Source organism: Macaca fascicularis, chromosome 3 (assembly GCF_037993035.2).
Source record: "Macaca fascicularis isolate 582-1 chromosome 3, T2T-MFA8v1.1".
In the NCBI taxonomy this organism is placed as follows: Eukaryota; Metazoa; Chordata; class Mammalia; order Primates; family Cercopithecidae; genus Macaca; species Macaca fascicularis.
In genome coordinates, this window is record NC_088377.1 from 106,452,073 (window position 1) to 106,475,789 (window position 23,717).

A 23,717-nucleotide genomic window follows, 5' to 3' on the forward strand; every position below is an offset into this window, starting at 1 on the left:
ACAGCTGCAAGCCAAGGGTGGTTTTCACATTTTTAAATGTTTCATAGCAAATTGAAGCAATACTATTTCATGCACATGCAAACTACATGAAATTCAAATTTCAATATCCATAAATAAAGTACTACTGGAAGAGAACCACACTGATTTGTTTACATACTGTCTATGGCTGCTTTCATGCTGTAGCAGCAGAACTCAGTACTTGCAGCAGAGATCATCCGGCCTTTATAAAAAATGTTTGCGGGCTCATGGGCTGATAAGAATAGTCTTCCTTCTCTTAATACTTAATCCCTCTTAACTCTTGTTTTTTTAACAAGGAGATTATTTTTGTTTATGTGATCAACAAAGATAAGGTTTTGTCACACTCAAGGCTTTGGAAAAAGAGGCACTCTCTATGTAAAACAGCAGTACAAAATGAAACAAGCTTTTTATTTTTTGTCTTCCAACGTTTATCTTAGGTTCAAGGGGTACATGTGCAGGTTTGTCACATGGGTAAACAGTGTGTCATGGGGGTCTGGTGTACAGATAATTTTGTCACCCAGGTAATCAGCCTAACAGGTAGTTTTTCAATCCTTACCTTTCTCCCAACCTCAACCCTCAAGTAGACCCCAACGTCCCTTCTTTGTGTCCCTGTGTACTCAGTTTTTAGCTCCCACTTATAAGTGAGAACATGCAGTATTTGGCTTTCTGATCCAGAGTAAATTCACTTAGGATAATGGCCTCCAGCTCCATCCAACTTCTTAATTCTTAGACCATGGATGAGAAACAGCTATTTGGTTTACAGTAGAAGCAGGAATATACCCAAGACTCATTTAATATTTATTTTCCACATATGCATGAACTGCTTTCAGATTAATGTAGAACAAAATCATCTTCACTGTTAATCTTGACTTCAACAAAACTAAGACAATAGCATGATACCTAAAATATATATCAAGCCAATTTGTAGAAAGTACACAATAGGTAATAGGAACCATATCAATAGTTTTTGATAAAACTTAAAGTTCTACTAAAAGTCTGCTGCTTTTTAAGGAGAATCACTATAAAAATCATCACATTATATACATATATACATATATATATATATGATCTATTTCAACAAAAAGTAACATACCCATAATAAAAGGCAGCCATAAGCATATAAGTCTGAACTTGGAGAAGCAGGTTTTCCCATTTTCAACTCAGGTGATATCAAACTCAAGTCACCAACCATCATGTTCACTGAGGCTCGCTGACTCTGCAAAAACAGTATTTTAAATATTTTAGATACAACACAATTGAGGTGACTTTCTGTGAAGTACTCTGCATTTAATCAATACAAAAAAAAAAACAAATTCATTTTAAATATTTCATTCTCTTGCTTTCAAATATTTTTACCAATTTCTGCTATTATAAATTGCTCTTAAAATCAGTGTTAAAATAATAACTATGGGACTTTTTTTACATTCATTTTGTAGACTTGAACAGATTTAATACTAACAATCACTGATTCTGTGATTAAATATTTGATACTCTTTTTTAAAAATAAATTTCACAAGAGTAAGCAGCAGTACTATGTTCTAATTCTGAAAATTCTAAATAATTCATTTAAGAACTGAAATCCTACAAAGCACTTTCCTTCCTTACTGACCATTCTCTAAATATACCATTTCTAACATGTCAAAGATGATGTGACAATAGCATGAACCCTAGATTCAGGCAGATCTTGGTTACAATTCCCCACTCTCCCATTTATTTGCTGTGTGACCTAGGGCTTTAACCTCTTTTTTGTCCATTTTTAAAATTTATTTTTAATTTTTATGGGTACATAGTAGGTGTAAACCTCTTTGAGCCTAAATTAATTTGTAAAATGGAAATAATGTCTACCTTACAGAGATATAATGTCCAGCAGGTATCACTAAGTGTTAATTATCTTTTTTCTAGCTATGATTTTGATCTTTGCTTCTCAAAGTATGGTCCAAGGGCCAGAAGCTACAGCATTAACTGGTAGCTTGTTAGAAATGCAGATGATCCACTGCAGAAACGCTGAACACTAATTTGCATTTTAACATGAACCCCAGGTGAGTCATATGCACTATAAGGTCTGAAAAGCAATGATCTTGACCTCAGACTACTTTTCAAATTTATCTTCCTGATGATCACTTCAATCTAAAAATTGCATGGAAAATGTAGCAAAAGGTAAGTCTGATCAATATTTCAGAATAAGTATTTTTAACTGAAGATTAAAAACAATGTTTTGAGGAATAATAACGGGATGAATAAGTATTTAAAGAGAAGAGTAATTATTGTAGTCATATCTACAGTTATGCAAATGGTATGCTCAAAAGGTAAACTAACCAGAATCCCTAAAAGCTGAGATCTTTTAAAATTCATAATTTAGTTATATTTCTTAGGATATCTTAATTTTCAGTTAAACTAATGTAATAAAGTAAATATTTCAGAAAATCAATCTGTATAAATCCTGTACAATCTGTACAATCCAGCTTTTGATTACAGTTGCAGTTTCATTTTCTCATCTTTTTGAGCTACCATATGAAAACCATTAAGACTACATATACTCCAGTAGCATTACCTTATGACTTGCAGATGACCAAAGCATAAAAGCATTATAACATATACTAGTTAAAGGGAATTGCTCAGATAGTAACAGATATTGGCAAGGATGTAGAGAAAACAAAATCCCTATATATTACTGCTAAGAATTTAAAATGATGTAGCCATTTTGGAAAACAGTTTTGCTCCTCAAAAAGTAAAACAATATAACCCAGTTAATTCCACTCCCAAGAGAAATGAAAACATGTCCACACAAAAAAATTGTATGCTAATGCTCATAGCAGCATTATTCATATAACCAATAAGTGTAAACAACCCAAATGTCCAGCAACTGATGAATATATAAACAAAATGTGGTGCAGCCATACAATAAAATATAATTTGGCAACAAAAAAGAATGGCATTCTGATGCAGTCAACAATGTGGATGAACTGTGAAAACACTATGCTAAGTGAAGTTAGCATAAAAGTCCACGTACTGTATCATTCCATTTACATGAGATGTCCAAATGGGCAAATCCATAGAGACAGAAAGTGTATTAGTGGTTTTCAGGCTTGAGAAGAAGGGGGAAATTTGAGTGACTGCTAATCAGTATGGATTTTCTTTTTGGGAATAATAATGTTCTGGAATTCAATACTGATTATCACTGCACAACTTTGTGAATGTACTACAAACTATTACTGAATTGTATATTTTACATGAATTGTATCTCAATAAAGCTGCTATTTTTAGAAAAATAATTGCTGATTTGGCCACTCCACATTGTATACACACTTCAAAACCTCATGTTGTACATGATATACGCAATTTTTATTTCTCAGTTAAAAGAGTATTGTTCCCATTATAACAACAACAAAAAATCACAACATGCTCTTGTCTGATCTTTGCTATCTCTACAAACTGCCTATTCTGAGGTAATATGACACCAAATTAACAGTCATTAGAGTTGAATCTGGATTTAAACTAAAAAGTCCAAGGTTCCTAAAAAGTCCAAGGTTCCTAAAAATGTACATTATTAATCAAAAAATAGCAAAGTACGTATATGTAAATTGTATCTATAGACAGAGGGACACCAGTGGAGATAGGTTGGGAGATGGCCACCTAGTTTCCTTGCATGTTTCCCAGCAATTAAATGTTTCCTAATGATGATAAAATAATTAATGTTGTCAATGCCATTGAGTATGTAATGTCAGGTAGCTCCTAAGACTTATGGTTAAAATACACAATGAACAAACTTAGAAATTCTTGTTATTCTAGGACCTAGCCGAGAGCAAACAGTTGCTTATACTACATGACACAGTTTAACTGAAGGCAAAGATCCTATAATACAGTATTATATTATATATAAATGCTGAACTACTGCTTAATAATATTAAATAAAGTCTAGAACCTATCTGTAAAACCATGATATCTTACCACAGATTTGGTGAAGTCAAAATCTCCAACAATTCCTTGTTCACGGTTTATAGCAAATACATTGTTCTGATGAAGTGATCCATGAATTATATCAGCCTTATGCAATGTATACAGGCCCTGGGCAACACCTTTCATGACCTTTAAAGCTTCCTATAGATACGTACACACAAAACAAGTGAGGAAGTAGGCAAATCATTTTAATCTTGAAACTTTTCTCTAATTAAAAAACTGCTCTAGAAATGAGTAAAGTTTCCTCCAAATGAATCTTTAATAAGAATACAGCATAGAGAAAGAATTAAAGACCAGATGAAGCCTTGATTTTGTAATGGCGACACTGTGTGTGTGTGTGTGTGTGTGGGCACCAGGGACCAGTTTCATGAAAGACAATTTTTCCACGGATGCGGGGGGGTTGGTTTCAGGATCAAACGGTTTCACCTCAGATCACAGGAATTAGATTCTCATAAGGAGTGTGCAACCTAGATTCCTCACATGCACAGTTCACAATAGAGTTTATGCTCCTGTGAGAATCTAATGCCTCCACTGATCTCACAGGAAATTGAGCTCAGGCAGTAATGCTTGCTCACCGGCCACTCACTTCCTGCTGTGCCACCCTGTTCTTAATAGGCCACAGATTGGTACCAGTCTGCGACCTGGGGTTTGAGGACACCTGTTCTATTATCTCAAAGAAGACTTGGATTACAAATACCAACCATGTAATGTACCTATAAGAGACTGAAACAGTGTTACTCCATAAGAAGAATCAGGGCCTCCTTCACTGTTATTACTAATCCTAAATTTACAATGATAAAAATAAAAGCTGCCACTTAAGCACTTATAATACCAAGTGCTATATGAGGCAGTTCACATACAGCACAGCTTAGTAGTTATAAGCTTGGGCTTTGGAACCAATTTCGAGTCCCCTCTCTACCTCTGGCTAAGGGACCCTGTGCAAGTCACTTAATCCCTTTAACCCTTTTTCTCATCCATATAATAACTTCTATCACAGGTTTGATGTGACAATTAAATAGAATACCATGAGTCAAAATTTTACAAAGTATATAGCATGTAGTATGCCCTGAATAAATATTAGGTGTTATTTTCTCATTTAATACATCCATGGAAATAAATAGTGCTTTGTACTTACTTCTGAATTTAAAGGCATGCTGGCTTGAACAGTACTCAGGTTTGCCCTAGGGTAGTATGGGACCATCAGGTAAGCCATAGGATCGGACTAAGAAGCAAAACAGAGAATGTGACTCCAAGTTAAAACTTCAACGTATTTTAGCATACATTGATTCTATAGCATAATTTTTGTTTTATGTTAAGGGGAATGAACTGCTGCTCTAAAACCTGGAGTTTAAACTTATTTTAAATAAAATGGTTTCTGCAAGAGATAAGCATAAGAACTTTACCTTACATAAAAACAGGAATATTAATGGTAGTAACCCTGACTCTTCTTCAGCTTCTCTCCAAGCTCTATGGTAGGTGGCTGCTCTCTCAATCACCTTGGCTTCTGTGTCAACATCCACAGAATAGCCCTTGTACCAAAAAAAGAGGCACTGGTAATTCCAAGATGAAAATCTCATTATAATTATACACCATTCCAATTTAAACATAATTCATTAAGTTAAATAAAATCTAATTTTATTTTTTAATTTCATAAGTACTTTTCTATCTTCTTTGAATGCTACAATTTGGAAAAGGAAAGTGTAATTCTACCTGTAGCCTGCTACACATTCTAGAATGTGTAGCAACTAAGGCCAAATTAATTATCTTATTATCATGATTAACAGTTTCCCAGACCAATGAAAAGAAATTCAGGAGCAGAAGATTGTACTGACAACACAGCTGATATTTCAAGGAGAAATGTAAGAAAATGAAGAATTTTAAAAAGATATTGGATGAATATAATAAGTTCACCCAAAAAAAGGAAAGCATATCCTATTAAGGACATATTCTATTTAGGGAAATGAGGGAAACTTTATTGATTTTTTTTCATGTGAGATAAAGCTTTATTTAATGACCTTTTTAAATAATTTTTTTTATTATTACTATACTTTAAGTTCTAGGGTACCTGTGCACAACGTGCAAGTTTGTTACATAGTTATAAATATGTCATGTTGGTTTGCTGCACCCATTAACTCGTCATTTACATTAGGTATTTCTCCTAATGCTATCTCTCCCCCTGCCCCCCACCCCACGACAGGCCCCCATGTATGATGTTCCCCGCCCTGCGTCCAGGTGTTCTCATTGTTCAATTGACGGAAACTTTAAAAGTAAAAATTAGCTCTGGCAACCAAACTACAAGCACAATTATCATGCCAGTCAACTTATATACTTTAGAAAACTAACAGTGAGGTTTTTTCTTTCTTGAAATGTAACAAGCACCACTATCCTTTATGCTGCTGAATCTCCCACAAGTAAGAACAATTTAGGCTTACCTTTAACAGAATTATCTGCCCATTTACCTCAGAACATACCAAAGGACGCTTGCTGCTAAGTTCCTTCATGGGCTCAGCATCAAGAAGATCTCGTTCCAAGCTCATTGTAAGGAGGCCACCAGAGTTCTAGGCACAAGATTTTATGACAGTTGAAGAATCGAAACAATCCCAGCACTTAAAAATCATAAACATAATTAGTTACATGCTATTAAATGACTTGGACATATCAACTGTACTGGAAAAACCAATAAAATTAAAATCTTTAAAATTTTGAATTTTCTCTAGTTCCTGGTTCTTAAACTCCTCCCACCCAAAGTGTAATCACCATACATTTAACTGCTGCTATAATTTTAGAACAGATTCAGGAAATGAATAGAATTATTAACCAGATATGCATCCTAGGATCCCTAATGTTTACTTGAAAAACCACTTATGTTTCCTAAAAATACTAAAGTAACAACTGATTAGGAGCAGGGTGAGGAATGAAGGACTATATATTGGGTTAGTGTACACCGCTCAGGTGATGGGTGCACTGAACTCTCAGAAATCACCACTAAAGAACTTATCCATGTAACCACAAAACACCTGTATCCCAAAAACTCTTGAAATAAACATTTTTTAAAAAACAAAAAATAAATAAGGTAAAATAATGACAAAATTGTAGTTGTCAACTGGGAAAGATTAGTCCAAAAATTATGACTACCATGAAGTAATTCTAACACCTCTGCCCCTGTTTGGAGTCCTCAAAAGTGAAAATGGCTTTCAATAACTAATTTTACTAGATATTTCTGTTACTTTTTAAAAGGAATAATTTTTCACACTAAAATATGATCATCAACATTTTAAAGCTAAGTTTTACTGTGGTGCAGTTTCAGTAAGGGGCACTGTAGAATTGTTTTCGGGGTTTTTTTCTTAAGTTTTGCCAGTACATTTACGTATTCTACAAATATAATCAACCTACAAAAAATTCCTAAGTATACATTACAGTTAAACATCAGAAAGCCACTAAAGGCTTCCATAAACCATGAGTCAAACCTTTTATAATCTTCTATAATAAAGTAGATCAGCATATTTTTAAATATTAATTTTCAAGTCCTATGTGGCAGTACATACTCATTTGCCCACACTGCGTAAGATAATCGCTAAGTTAGAGGCAAATAGTTGCAAAGAAAACTGCACATCATTTTAAAGTCTAGTCTGGAAAGAGTTTAGAGTAATTATTTAAGTTAGGGAACTTTAATCTTAAATATTTTTTAGAATAAACTCACATGTCTACACAAATATCCCTCTCTGTTCCATATTTAAGCCATTATAATGGACTTAATGACAATCTTAATGAATAAATACCTCATCTAGGCCCTCACCGTAGAAGGCAATATACATGGTAGGACTAACAGATTCTGTCCTGAGAGCCAGTGTTTACTAATCCTGCTCCATATGACCCCTATCTAATATGCTGATCTCCAGCTTTTGAATCCTGCGTGCGTAGAAAACCATACCCACCTCAACATCTCCACTTTAGCCAACCTCTCAGGAATTTTTTCCCAGAATGCTTTAACTTAAAAAACACATTGTGCTCAAATCCCTCATGGCTAGCAATATCTTGTTTTTATCCTAACTCCTGAAGTAGCAGTTAAAATTTTATTTTGTCATTTCAAACAATAAACACCTATAATTCAAATAAGTACACCTATAATTCAAATGAAATGTACTGAATGAGGATAAGGAAAACAGAAAAATAGATAATGCAATTTAACATAAAAATAAAAATATATACCATGCAAACATTAAAGGGTCATAAGAAAAAGTTCTAATACCCATAAAATATTCATCAGGAATATTTTTATTAAAAAGATACTATAAGTTTAACACTGACACAAATTTAATATTATCACTTTTCAACACTCTCTGCATAGTAGTAATTCTCAAGGGAAACAAAGTTTACCATGTATTTGAGTAACCCTATTTCAGGATGAAGCAGAGGCAGCTCAGGGAACCATTTCTGTGCCAAACTAGTCAGCATCTCCTAAAGTTTTTTAAAAAAAAAGTTTTTAACTGTAGATCAATATATATTCAATTTTGACATGTTGCTCTTCAGGAAAATATATCAGCATCTACATTATAACATACCAAGTAAGACACATAATCACTGTTTCTGCCTTCTACTTCAAGAAATAACAAGTGAAAACCAAGACTCACCTTGCGTCTGCTAAAGCAAATTAAATATGACCTGAGAAGGACTCTGTGCTTCTATATTTGAGTCCTTGTGGATGAACTGCAACCTAGCTTAATAGGCAGACAAGACTGAAAATCTAACTTAGCAGTATGCACCTATAACAATAGCTGAGTCTTTGCCAGTCCCAGCAGCCATACTTCAACCACCTATCGACTGCTAAGTGTTCAAGCTGCGTTCAAATAAGGCAAACGCCAACCTGTAACCAATACAGTTGTTCTCGTACGTTGCTGCCGATTTCTGTAAGTCACTTCCCTTTTTTTGTCTATAAATTTGTTCTAACCACAAAGCATCCCCAGAGTCTCTCTGAATCTGCTGTGATTTGGCTGTCCAATTTGCAAATTGTTCATTGCTCCTTTAAATTTAAGTTGGCTGAAGTATTTTTTTAACCCATCTAAACTACCATCTTACTAACGGAAGAAAAATTTAATTACCAATTTTAAGCTTTGGATACATACATAAGCACAAATCTTGCAAGGTCAAAGTCCTCACCCACTTCCAAACTAAAATGAAAATGTCTGATAATATATCAATTTGAGGCATAAAACTGTCATTATTTCTCAAAATATTAAGAACACAGTGACATTTTAAAATAACAGCTGTTTTGTTAAGAGAAAAATTTTAAAGCCTGAGAGAAAAAATACATAGCTCTACATAAGTAACTTTGAAATAAATGTGAAAATAGAGTATCCTCACAAAAGAAAAGCCACTTATCACATATTTATTAAGCAAAACTTCTAAACACTTGTCAAATCACTGGAAGATAGCTATTTTAACCCAAGGTCAATAAGGTATTTACATATACTCAGATGAATTAGCTAAATAAAGCATGACACATAAAATACCTATTGTTTTCATAGTTTTAATATTTTTACTTTTTTTTTTTTTTTTTTGAGACAGGGTCTTGCTCTGTTGCCCAGGCTAGAATGCAGCAGCATGATCATAGCTCAATGCAGTCTCAACCTCCTGGGCTCAAGCAATCCTCCTGCCTTAGCCTCCAAAGTAGTTGGGCCTACAGGTACATGACACCATGTACCTAATTGTTGTATTTTTTGTAGAGATGGGGTCTCACCATGTGCCCAGGCTGGTCTCAAACTCCTGGGCTCAAGTGATCCACCCACCTTGGCCTCCCAAAGTGCTGGGACTACAGGTGTCAGCCACCATGCCCGGTCAGTATTTTTCTTTCAAAGTGCTGTTTCTTAACTAACTTCTTCCTGGTAACATCTCCCAGATATAAAATACAATATTCTTCCATTTTAAAGAAAAAATACAATGATTTATTTCCCCAAGCTCACAAAAATCAGTTGTAAAATAGAGACTTAAAAGATGTAACTTCTTCTGCCCCCAAAACCAGGTAGTCTTATTTTGTTACATTCAACTAAATTATGCTGCTCATTAATGTTTACATTGCAACATTATGGGAAAATGATGTTGATATAAATTTTGTGTAAGGAAAAGGTCTTTAGGTTTTATGTTAAACAGAAAAAAGGCAATATGCAAAAGTGTGTCTGTGCTATAATCTCAATTCTAAAAACAAGCAAAAAAAGACTAAGAGAAAGTCAAAAGTTAACAATGATTACTACTGTTACCACTGAGCGGAAATATTACAAGTGATGTTTTTCCTTCATTACAATTTTCAGTTATTTCCACACTGGTACAATGGTCAGAATATTTGGTCATGTGAAATTTATTTCTAAACTTACAAAAATCTTACTAGATCAATATATATATAAACTTTCTACATAATACCTCTAGCCCTGTGATTACAGTCCACCTCATAAAACAGATATTTAAATTCAATTTCTAGAGTAAAATCTAATGTAATACTTCAAAGAATCAAATACTTACATATTCCTCCCTCTCATGATAAATTTCCTGAAAAACATTATTGCGCAGCTGAGTTATTTCTTCTTTTATTTTCTCAATTTGAGAGCCATCAGGGTCATCTGACTTGAATCAGAAAGAAAAAGTGTTTTTTATTAACACAGAGAAAACAAGTCTTCCTTTAAGAATTCAAGTTCTGTAGTAAATTACTCTGTGTGGTTTCTATGTATCCTTCCGTACCTAGCACATAAAAGACCCCCCTAATATTTGCTGAATTAACTTAGGTCAATTCATTCTAACAGTGACTTTTCTGAAACCTAGAAAGAGGAGTTATAAAAAGTAAAGACATAAAATCAATTACATAGATTTTTCTTGTCTCTTCTGCTGTAGATTTTCTGTAGGATAAAAATGGCCAACTGCCATTCAAACAAAAGAAATATTAATAACAGCAACCAGAATACACCTGAATTCCCTAGAATTGTCTTCTACATGAGATTTGGTTCAAAACAAAAGGATGAGTTAATGTGTGAACTGTCTCCAGTGATAATACATAAGCCACTTTAAAAAGTATGTAAGCTTTTGTGAAAGGAAAATAAATCTTGGGAACTTTAAATCACTAAGCCAAAGGAAAAAGTCAAGCTGGGAACTGTGTCAGGCAAACCTGCTTCCCATTTTATTCCTAAATAAGATAGCTACAAATATAAAAACCCTGCATACCTTCCTCACAACTCAGTAGGAAATCCCTTATGGACCCCAGGATCTTTACCCTAAAACAGTTCTGTTGAATTTTACTCTGACAATGTAAATTGATAGCTTATTTTCTTAGGTGCAGGACAAAGGACAGAACTCTAAGTCATCATCCTTTTGCTCACCTGAGATAAATGCATAACTGATTCCTTCCTCTGATGTAAAAATGCAGATTCACTGAGCTAGCGACTATTCCTCTACCCTTCTCTCAAATTTAAATTGTGTATTTGCTGAAAGGTGATCAAAGACTAAAGAATTCAAACCATCTGTCTCTTATCTACCCATATCTTTTTAAAACTTCTTCCTCTTTCCCCAGTATCCATCCTTTCTCCTTTAAATACTGAAGCCCTCACAACCATCTCTCAGAAAAGCATAGACCTGCCTCCCAGGCATGCATCCTTAACCTTGGCAAAATAAACTTTCTAAATTGATTGATAGCTGTCTCAGACACTTTTGGTTTACACTTTAAAAGTCAGATTTCAAGGATACGGATACTAAGATGGCCAAACAGGAACAGCTCTGGTCTGCAGCTCCCAATCAGATCTACGGAGAAGGCAGGTGATTTCTGCATTTTGAACTGAGGTACCCAGCTCATGTCATTGGGACTAGTTAGACAGTGGCTGCAGCCCACAGAGGGTAAGCGAAAGCAGGGTGGGGCGTCACCTCACCCAGGAAGCACAAGGGGTTGGGGAACTCCCTCTCCTAGCCAAGGGAAGCCTTGAGGGACTGTGCCATGAGGAACGGTTCATTCTGGCCCAGATACTACTCTTTTCCAATAGTCTTCACAACCCACAGACCAGGAGATTCCCTCAGGTGCATACACCACCAGGGCCTTCGGTTTCAAGCACAAAACTGGGCAGACATTTGGGCAGACACTGAGCTAGCTGCAGGAATTTTTTTTCATACCCCACTGGTGCCTGGAACACCAGCGAGACAGAACCGTTCACTCCCCTGAAAAGGAGGCTGAAGCCAGGGAACCAAGTGGCCCTGCTCAGCAGATCCCACGTGGAGCCCAGCAAGCTAAGATCCACTAGCTTGAAATTCTCACTGCCAGAACGGCAGTCTGAAGTCAACCTGGTTGGGGGAGGGGCATCTGCCATTACTGAGGCTTGAGTAGGCAGTTTTCCCCTCACAGTGTAAACAAAGCCACCAGGAAGTTTGGACTCAGTAGAGTCCACCGCAGCCCAGCAAAGTCTCTGTAGCCAGACTGCGTCTCTAGATTCCTCCTCTCTGGGCAGGGCATCTCTGAAAGAAAGACGGAAGCCCCAGTCAGGGGCTTATGGATAAAACTCCCATCTTCCTGGGACAGAGCACCTGGGGGAAGAAGCGGCTGTAGGTTCAGCATCAGCAGACGTAAATGTTCCTGCCTGCCAGACCTCGAGCTCTGCTAAGGGACAGACTGCCTCCTCAAGTGAGTCCCTGACCCCCATGCCTCCTGAGAGGAAGATACCTCTCAGCAGGCAGACACCTCATACAGGAGAGCTCTGGCTAGCATCTGGCAGGTGCTCCTCTGGCATGAAGCTTCCAGAGGAAAGAACAGGCAGTAATCTTTGCTGTTCTGCAGCCTCCACTGGTGATACCCAGGCAAACAGGGTCTGGAGTGAACTTCCAGCAAACTCCAGCAAACCTGCAGCAGAGGGGCCTGACTCTTAGAAGGAAAACTAACAGAACTGCATCGACATAAACAAAAAGGATGTCCACACAAAAAAAACACATCCAAAGGTCACCAACATCAAAGACCAAAGGTCAATAAATCCAACAAGGTAGATAATCCAAGAAGATGAGGAAAAACCAGCACAAAAAGGGTGAAAATTCCAAAAACCAGAACCTCTTTTCTCCTCCAAAGGATCACAACTCCTCACCAGCAAGAGAACAAAACTGGATGGAGAATGAGTTTGATGAATTGACAGAAGTAGGCTTCAGAACATGGGTAATAACAAACTCTTCTGAGCTAAAGGAGCATGTTCTAACCCAATGCAAGGAAGCTAAGAACCTTGAAAAAAGGTTAGATGAATTGCTAACTAGAATAACTAGTTTAGAGAAGAACATAGATGACCTCAAGGAGCTGAAAAACACAGCATGAGAACTTCATGAAGCCTACAGAAGTATCAATAGCCAAATCAATCAATCAGAAGAAAGGATATCAGAAACTGAAGATCAACTTAATGAAATAAAGCATGAAGACAAGATTAAAGAAAAAAAAATGAAAAGGAACAAAGCCTCGAACAAATATGCGACTATGTGAAAAGACCAAACCTACGTTTGATTGGTGTACCTGAAAGTGACAGGGAGAATGGAACCAAGTTGGAAAATACACTTAAGGATATTATCCAGGAGAACTTCCCCTACCTAGCAGGACAGGCCAATATTAAAATTCAGGAAATACAGGGAACACCAAAAAGCTACTCCTCAAGAACAGCAACCCCAACACACATAATTGTCAGATTCACCAAGGTTGAAATGAAGGAAAAAATATTAAGGGGAGCCAGAGAGAAAGGTCAGGTTATCCACAAAGGGAAGCCCATCAGACTAACAGCAGTTTCTCTGCAGAAACCCTAAAAAGCCAGAAGCATGTGGGAGCCAATATTCAACATTCTTAAAGAAAATAATTTTCAACCCAGAATTTCATATCCAGCCAAAGTAAGCTTCACAAGCAAAGGAGAAATAAAATCCTTTACAGACAAGCAAATGCTGAGAGATTTTGTCACAATCAGACCTGCCTTACAAGAGCTCCTGAAGGAAGCACTAAATATGGAAAGGAACAACTGGTTCCAGCCAATGCAAAAACATACCAAATTGTAAAGACCATCACCACCATGAAGAAACTGCATCAACTAATGGGCAAAATAACCAGTTAGTATCATAATGACAGGATCAAATTCACAAATAACAATATTGACCTGAAACGTACACAGATGAAATGCCCCAATTAAAACACAGGGAGTGGCAAATTGGATAAAGAGTCAAGATCCATCGGTGTGCTATATTAAGGAGACCCATCTCACATGCAAAGACACACATAGGCTCAAAATACAGGGATGGAGGAATATTTACCAAGCAAATCGAAAGCAAAAAAAAGCAGGCATTGCAATCCTAGTATCTGATAAAACAGACTTTAAACCAATAAATATCATAAATAAATAAATAAAGGCATCACATAATGGTAAAGGGATCAGTGCAACAAGAAGAGTTAACTATCCTAAATATATATGCACCCAATACAGGAGCACCAAGATTCATAAAGCAAGTTCTTATAGACCTACAAAGAGACTAAGACTCCCACAAAATAATAATGGGAGACTTTAATACCCCACTGTCAATATTAGACATACCAATGAGATGGAAAATTAACAAGGATATTCAGGACTTGAACTCAGCTCTGGACCAAGTGGACCTAGTAGACACCTACAGAACTCTCCACCCCAAATCAACAGAATATACATTCTTTTCAGTACCACATCGCACTTATTCTAAAATTGACCACATAATTGGAAGTAAAACACTCCTCGGCAAATGCAAAAGAACAGAAATCATAACCAACAGTCTCTCAGACCACAGTGCAATTAAAGCAGAACTCAAGATTGAGAAACTCACTCAAAACCACACAATTACATGGAAACTGAACAACCTGCTCCTGAATAACTACTGGGTACCTAACAAAATGAAGGCAGAAATAAAGATGTGTCTCACATGGGGTCAGGGACCCACTTGAGGACGCAGTCTGTCCATTCTCCAAGCTCAAACACCATGCTGGGAGAACCACTGATCTCTTCAGAGCTGTCAGATGGGGACATTTAGTCTGCAGAAATTTCTGCTGCCTTTTGTTCAGCTATGCCCTGTCCCCAGATGTGCAGTCTACAGAGGTAGAGGCCTTGCTGAGCTGCTGTAGGCTCCCCCCGGTTCGAGGTACCTGGTTCATCTCATTGGGACTGGTTGGATAGTGAGTGCAGCCCATGGAGGGCAAGCCAAAGCAGGGTGGGCATCACCTCACCCAGGAAGCACAAGGAGTCAGGGGATTTCCCTTTGCTAGCCAAGGGAAGGTGTGACAGACAGTATCTGAAAAAACGGGACACTCCTGCCCCAGTACTGTGCTTTTCTAACAGTCTTAGCAAACGGCACACCAGTTCCATATGAAATTTAAAGTAGTTTTTAAAAAAAATTCTGTACAGAAAGTCAGTGGTGGCTTGATGGGGATAGTACTGAATCTCTAAATTACTTTGGGCAGTATGGCCCTTTTCATGATACTGATTCTTCCTATCCATGAGCATGGAATTTTTTTCCATTTGTTTGTATTCTCTCTTGTATCCTCCTTGTTTGTATCCTCCTTCAACAGTAGTTTGTAGTTCTCCTTGAAGAGGTCCTTTACATCCCTTGTTAGCTGTATTCCTAGGCATTTTATTTTCTTTGTAGCAATTGCGAATGGGAGTTCACCCATGATTTGGCTCTCTATTATTGGTGTATAGGAATGCTTGTGATTTTTGCACACTGATTTTGTAACCTGAGACTTTACTGAAGTTGCTTATCAGTTCAAGACGTTTTTGGGCTGAGACGATGGGGTTTTCTTAATATACAATCCTGTCATCTGCAAACAGAGACAATTTGACTTCCTTTCTTCCCATGTGAATACCTTTTATTTCTTTGTCTTGCCTGATTGCCCTGTCTAGAACTTCCAATACTAGGTTAAATAGGAGTGGTGAGAGTGGGCATCCTTGTCTTGGTGACAGTTTTCAAAGGGATACTTCCAGCTTTTCCCATTTAGTATGATATTGGCTGTGGGTTTGTCATAAATGGCTCTTAATATTTTGAGATGCATTCCATCAATACCTAGTTAATTGAGAATTTTTAGCATGAAGCAGTGTTGAATTTTATTGAAGTCTTTTTCTGCATGTATTGAGATAATCATGGTTTTTGTCATTGTTTATGTTTATGTGAGGAGTTATGTTTACTGATTTGCATACGTTGAACCAGTCTTGCATCCCAGGGATGAAGCCAACTTGATTGCGGTGCATAAGCTTTTTGATGTGATGCTGAATTCAGTTTGCCAGTATTTTATTGAGGATTTTTGCATCAATGTTCATCAGGGATATTGGCCTGAAATTTCCTTTTTTTGTTGTGTCTTTGCCAGGTTTTGGTACCAGGATGATGCTGGCCTCATAAAATGAGTTAGGGAGGAGTCTCTCTTTTTCTGTTGTTTGGAATAGTTTCAGAAGGAATGGTACTAGCTCCTCTTTGTACCTCTGGTAGAATTTGGCTGACAGAAATAGGCTTCAGAAGATTGGTAATAAAAAATTTCTCCGAGCTAAAGGAGGATGTTCGAACCCACCATAACGAAGCGAAAAAAGATTAGACAAATGGCTAAGTAGAATGAATAGTGAAGAGAAGACCTTAAATGACCTGATGGAGCTGAAAAGCATGGCACGAGAACCAACAAATATCAATAAGTGATGCATGCAGAAGCTTCAATAGCTGATTAGATCAAGTGGAAGAAAGGATATCAGTGATTGAAGATCAAATTAATAAAATAAAGTGAGAAGAAAAGTTTAGAGAAAAAAGAGTAAAAATAAACAAACAAAGCCTCCAAGAAATATGGGACTACGCAAAAAGACCAATTCTACAGTTTGATTGGTGTACCAGAAAGTGATGGGGAGAATGGAACCAAGTTGGAAAACACTCTTCAGGATATTATCCAGTAGAACTTCCCCAACCTAGCAAGGCAGGTCAACATTCAAATTCAGAAAATAAAGAGAACACCACAAACAAAGATACTCCTTGAGAAGAGCAACCACAAGACACAATTGTCAGACTCTCCAAGGTTGAAATGAAGGAAAAAATGTCAGGTTACCCACAAAGGAAAGCCCATCAGACTAACAGTGGCTCTCTTGGCAGAAACTCCGCAAGTCAGAAGACAGTTGGGGCCAATATTCAACATTCTTAAAGAAAATAATTTTCAACCCAGAATTTCATATCCAGCCAAAGTAAGCTTCACAAGCAAAGGAGAAATAAAATCCTTTACAGACAAGCAAATGCTGAGAGATTTTGTCACAATCAGACCTGCCTTACAGGAGCTCCTGAAGGAAGCTCTAAACATGTAAAGGAACAATCAGTGCCAGCCACTGCAAAACCATGCAACCATGCCAAATTGTAAAGACCATCGATGCTACGAAGAAACTGAATCAACTAAAAGGCAAAATAACCAGCTAATATCATAATGACAGGATCAAGTTCACACATAACAATATTAACCTTAAATGTACATGGGCTAAATTCCCAATTAAAAGACACAGACTGGCAAATTGGATAAAAATTCAAGACCCATCAGTGTGCTGTATTCAGGAGACCTATATCACATGCAGAGATGCACAAAGGCTCAAAATAAAGGGATGGAGGAAGATTTACCAAGCAAATGGAAAGTTAAAAACAAGCAGAGGTTGCAATACTAGTATCTGATAAAACAGACTTTAAACCAACAAATATCAAAATAATAATAATAATAAAGAAGGGCATTACATAATGGTAAAGGGATCAATTCAACAAGAAGAGCTAACTATCCTAAGTATCTATGCACCCAATACAGGAGCACCAAGATTCATTAAGCAAGTCCTTAGAGACCTACAAAGAGACTTAGATTCCCACTCAGTAATCATGGGAGACTATAATACCCCACTGTCAATATTAGACAGATCACTGAGACAGAATGTTAACAAGGATATCCAGGAATAGAACTCAGCTCTGCACCAAGCAGACCTAATAGACATCTACAGAACTCTCCACCTCAAATCAACAGAATATACATTCTCCTCAGCACCACATCACACTTATTCCAAAATTGACCACATAGTTCAAAGTAAAATACTCCTCGGCAAATGTAAAAGAACAGAAATCACAACAAACTGTCTCTCAGAACACAGTGCAATCAAATTAGAACTCAGGATTAAGAAACTCACTCAAAACGGCACAACCACATGTAAACTGAACAACCTGCTCCTAAATGACTACTGGGTACATAACGAAATAAAGGCAGAAATAAAGATGTTCTCAGAAACCAATGAGAACAAAGACATAACGTACCAGAATCTCTGGGACACATTTAAAGCAGTGTGTAGAGGGAAATTTATAGCACTAAATGCCCACAAGAGAAAGCAGGAAACATCTAAAATCAACACCCTAACATCACAATTAAAAGAACTAGAGAAGCAAGAGCAAACAAATTCAAAAGCTAACAGAGGGTAAGAAATAACTAAGATCAGAGCAGAACTGAAGGACACAGAGACACAAAAAAAAAAAACCCTTCAAAAAATCAATGAATCCAGTAGTTGGTTTTTTGAAAAGATCAACAAAATTATAGACCGCTAGCAAGACTAATAAAGAAGAAAAGAGAGAAGAATAGACACAAAAAAAAGATAAAGGGGATATCACCACTGATGCCGCAGGAACACAAACTACCATCAGATAATACTATAAACAACTCTATGCAAACAAACTAGAAAATCTAGAAGAAATGGAAAAATTCCTGGACAAATACACCCTCCTAAGACTAAACCAGGAAGAAGTTGAATCTCTAAATAGACCAATAACAGACTCTGAAATTGAGACAATAATTAATAGCCTACTAGTCAAAAAAAGTCCAGGACCAGACAAATTCACAGCCAAATTCTACCAGAGGTACAGAGAGGAGCTGGTACCATTCCTTCTGACACTATTCCAATCAATAGAAAAAGACGGAATCCTCCCTAACTCATTTTATGAAGCCAGCATCATCCTGATAACAAAGCCTGGCTGATAACAAAGCCTGGCAGAGACACAACAAAAAAAGAGGATTTTAGACCAATATCCCTGATGAAATTGATACAAAAATCCTCAATAAAATACTGGCAAACCGCATCCAGCAGCATGTCAAACAGCGTATCCACCACGATCAAGTCAGTTTCATCCCTGAGATACAAGACTGGTTCAACATACTCAAATCAATAAACATAATCCATCACATAAACAGAATAAACGACAAAAACCACATGATTATATCAACAGATGCAGAAAAAGCCTTCGACAAAATTCGACAGCACTTCATGATGCTAAAAACTCTCAAGAAACTAGGTATTGATGGAATATATCTCAAAATAATAAGAGCTATGTATGACAAACCCACAGCCAATATCATACTGAATGGGCAAAAACTGGAAGCACTCCTTTTGAAAACTGGCACAAGACAGGGATGCCCTCTCTCACCACTCCTACTCAACATAGTGTTGGAGGTTGTGGCCAGGGGAATCAGGCAAGAGAAAGAAATAAAGGGTATTCAATCAGAAAAAGAGGAAGTCAAATTGTCCCTGTTTGCAGATGACATGATTGTATATTTAGAAAACCCCATTGTCTCGGGCCAAAATCTCCTTCAGCTGATAAGCAACTTCAGCAGAGTCTCAGGATACAAAATCAATGTGGAAAAATCACAAACATTCCTATACACCAATAATAGACAAACAGAGAGCAAATCATGAGGGAACTCTCATTCACAATTGCTACAAAGAGAATAAAATACCTAGGAATCCAACTTACAAGGGATGCGAAGGACCTCTTCAAGGAGAACTGCAAACCACTGCTCAACAAAATAAAAGAGGACACAAACAAATGGAAGAACATTCCATGCTCATGGAGAGGAAGAATCAATATCCTGAAAATGGCCATAATGCCCAAGGTAATTTATAGATTCAATGCCATCCCCATCAAGCTACCAATGACTTTCTTCACAGAATAGGAAAAAAATACTTTAAAGTTCATATGGAACCAAAAAAGAGACAGCATCGCCAAGACAATCCTAAGCCAAAAGAACAAAGCTGGAGGCTAATATCCAGAATCCACCAAGAACTCAAACAAATTTAGAAGAAAAAAACAACCCCACCAAAAAGTGGGCAAAGGATACGAACCGACATTCCTCAAAAGAAGACATTTATGCAGCCAATAGACACATGAAAAAATGTTCATCACTGGTCATCAGAGATATGCAAATCAAAAACCACAATGAAATATGATCTCATACCAGCTAGAATTAGGCAAGAGAAAGAAATCAAGGGTATTCAGTTAGGAAAAGAAGAAGTCAAATTGTCCCTGTTTGCAGATGACATGATTGTATATTTAGAAAACCCCATTGTCTCAGCCCAAAATCTCCTTAAGCTGATAAGCAACTTCAGCAAAGTCTCAGGATACAAAATTAATGTGCAAAAATCACAAGCATTCTTATACACCAGTAACAGACAAACAGAAAGCCAAATCAGGAATGAACTTCCATTCACAATTGCTTCAAAGAGAATAAAATACCTAGGAATCCAACTTACAAGGGATGTAAAGGACCTCTTCAAGGAGAACTACAAACCACTGCTCAGTGAAATCAAAGAGGACACAAACAAATGGAAGAACATACCATGCTCATGGATAGGAAGAATCAATATCGTGAAAATGGCCATACTGCCCAAGGTAATTTATAGATTCAATGCCATCCCCATCAAGCTACCCATGACTTTCTTCACAGAATTGGAAAAAACTGCTTTAAAGTTCATATGGAACCAAAAAAGAGCCCGCATCTCCAAGACAATCCTAAGCCAAAAGAACAAAGCTGGAGGCATCACGCTACCTGACTTCAAACTATACTACAAGGCTACAGTAACCAAAACAGCATGGTACTGGTACCAAAACAGAGATATAGACCAATGGAACAGAACAGAGTCCTCAGAAATAATACCACACATCTACAGTCATCTGATCTTTGACAAACCTGAGAGAAACAAGAAATGGGGAAAGGATTCCCTATTTAATAAATGGTGCTGGGAAAATTGGCTAGCCATAAGTAGAAAGCTGAAACTGGATCCTTTCCTTACTCCTTATACGAAAATTAATTCAAGATGGATTAGAGACTTAAATGTTAGACCTAATACCATAAAAATCCTAGAGGAAAACCTAGGTAGTACCATTCAGGACATAGGCATGGGCAAAGACTTCATGTCTAAAACACCAAAAGCAACAGCAGCAAAAGCCAAAATTGACAAATGGGATCTAATTAAACTAAAGAGCTTCTGCACAGCAAAAGAAACTACCATCAGAGTGAACAGGCAACCTACAGAATGGGAGAAAATGTTTGCAATCTACTCATCTGACAAAGGGCTAATATCCAGAACCTACAAAGAACTCAAACAAATTTACAAGAAAAAAACAAACAACCCCATCAAAAAGTGGGCAAAGGATATGAACAGACATTTCTCAAAAGAAGACATTCATACAGCCAACAGACACATGAAAAAATGCTCATCATCACTCGCCATCAGAGAAATGCAAATCAAAACCACAATGAGATACCATCTCACACCAGTTAGAATGGCGATCATTAAAAAGTCAGGAAACAACAGGTGCTGGAGAGGATGCGGAGAAATAGGAACGCTTTTACACTGTTGGTGGGATTGTAAACTAGTTCAACCATTATGGAAAACAGTATGGCGATTCCTCAAGGATCTAGAACTAGATGTACCATATGACCCAGCCATCCCATTACTGGGTATATACCCAAAGGATTATAAATTATGCTGCTATAAAGACACATGCACATGTATGTTTATTGCAGCACTATTCACAATAGCAAAGACTTGGAATCAACCCAAATGTCCATCAGTGACAGATTGGATTAAGTAAATGTGGCACATATACACCATGAATACTATGCAGCCATCAAAAAGGATGAGTTTGTGTCCTTTGTAAGGACATGGATGCAGCTGGAAACCATCATTCTTAGCAAACTATCACAAGAACAGAAAACCAAACACCGCATGTTCTCACTCATAGGTGGGAACTGAACAATGAGATCACTTGGACTCAGGAAGGGGAACATCACACACCGGGGCCTATCATGGGGAGGGGGGAGGGGGGAGGGATTGCATTGGGAGTTGTACCTGATGTAAATGATGAGTTGATGGGTGCAGCACAGCAACATGGCACAAGTATACATATGTAACAAATCTGCACGTTATGCACATGTACCCTACAACTTAAAAGTATAATAATAATAAATAAATTTAAAAAAAAAAAAAAAGTCAGGAAACAACAGATGCTGGAGAGGATGTAGAGAAATAGGAACGCTTTTACACTGTTGGTGGGTGTGTAAACTAGTTCAACCATTGTGGAAGACAGTGTGGCAATCCCTCAAGGCCCCAGAACTAGAAATACCATTTGATCCAGCCATCCCATTACTGGATATATACCCAAAGGATTATAAATCATGCTACAGTAAAGACACATGCACACATATGTTTATTACAGCACTATTCACAATAGCAAAGACTTGTAACCAACCCCAATGTCCTTCAATAATAGACAGAATTAAGAAAATGTGGCACATATACACCATGGAATACTAAGCAGCCATAAAAAAGGATGAGTTCACGTCCTTTGCAGGGACATGGATGAAGCTGGAAACCATCATTCTGAGCAAACTATCACAAGGACAGAAAACCAAATACTGCATGTTCTCACTCATAGGTGGGAATTGAACAATGAGAACACTTGGACACAGGGCGGGGAACACCACACCCTGAGGCCTGCTGTGGGGTGGGGGGCAGGGAGAGCGATAGCATTAGGAGGAATACCTAATGTAAATGATGAGTAAATGGGTACAGCACACCAACATGGCACATGTATACCTACGTTACAAACCTGCATGTTGTGGGCATGTACCCTAGAACTTACAAGTATAACAATGAAGAGAAAAAAAAAAAGAACAACATAGGCAACATACAAACACACACACACATACACAAAAGTCAGGAAACACAGATGCTGGAGACAATGTGGAGAAACAGGAACACTTTTACACTGTTGGTGCGAGTGTAAATTAGTTCAACTACTGTGGAAGACAGTGTGGCAGTTCCTCAAGGATCTAGAACCAGAAATACCATTCGACCTGACAATACCATTACTGGGTATATACCCAAAGGATTATAAATAATTCTACTATAAAGACACATGCACACGTATGTTTATTGCAGCACTGTTCACAATAGCAAAGACTTGGAACCAACCCAAATGCCCATCAATGATAGACTGGATAAAGAAAATGTGGCACATATACACCATGGAATATTATGCAGCTATAAAAAAGGATGAGTTAATGTCCTTTGCAGGCACAAGTATGAAGCTGGAAACCATCAGTCTCAGCAAACTAACAAAGGAACAAAAAACCAACCACCACATGTTCTCACTCATAACTTGAGGTGAACAATGAGAACACATGGACACAGGGAGGGGAACATCACACACCAGGCCTGTCAAGGGGTGGGGGTCTAGGGGAGGGATAGCATTAGGAGAAATACCTAATGTAGGTGATGGGTTGGTGGGTGCAGCAAACCACCATGGCACATGTATACCTATCTAACAAACCTGCACATTCTGCACATGTATCCCAGAATTTCAAGTATAATAAAAGTCAGATTTCTCCAAAAGTTGAAAACTCAGACCAAAAAAAAAAACTT

The 23,717-nt window shown here is 37.3% G+C and overlaps 1 protein-coding gene across 1 annotated transcript in view; it reads right to left on the reverse strand.

Annotated features, from left to right (window-relative positions):
• The window catches only part of STK31 (serine/threonine kinase 31), a 130,794-nt gene that overhangs the window by 20,016 nt on the left and 87,061 nt on the right, over positions 1-23,717 (reverse strand). Inside the window, exons 16-22 of the mRNA XM_005549980.5 lie at positions 10,489-10,590; positions 8,353-8,433; positions 6,408-6,533; positions 5,379-5,504; positions 5,111-5,197; positions 3,967-4,116; positions 1,112-1,234 (exon numbers count right to left, since the gene is read on the reverse strand). Of these exons, the coding sequence (XP_005550037.3) occupies positions 1,112-1,234; positions 3,967-4,116; positions 5,111-5,197; positions 5,379-5,504; positions 6,408-6,533; positions 8,353-8,433; positions 10,489-10,590 (795 nt within the window). The remainder of the gene's footprint in view (positions 1-1,111; positions 1,235-3,966; positions 4,117-5,110; positions 5,198-5,378; positions 5,505-6,407; positions 6,534-8,352; positions 8,434-10,488; positions 10,591-23,717) is intronic.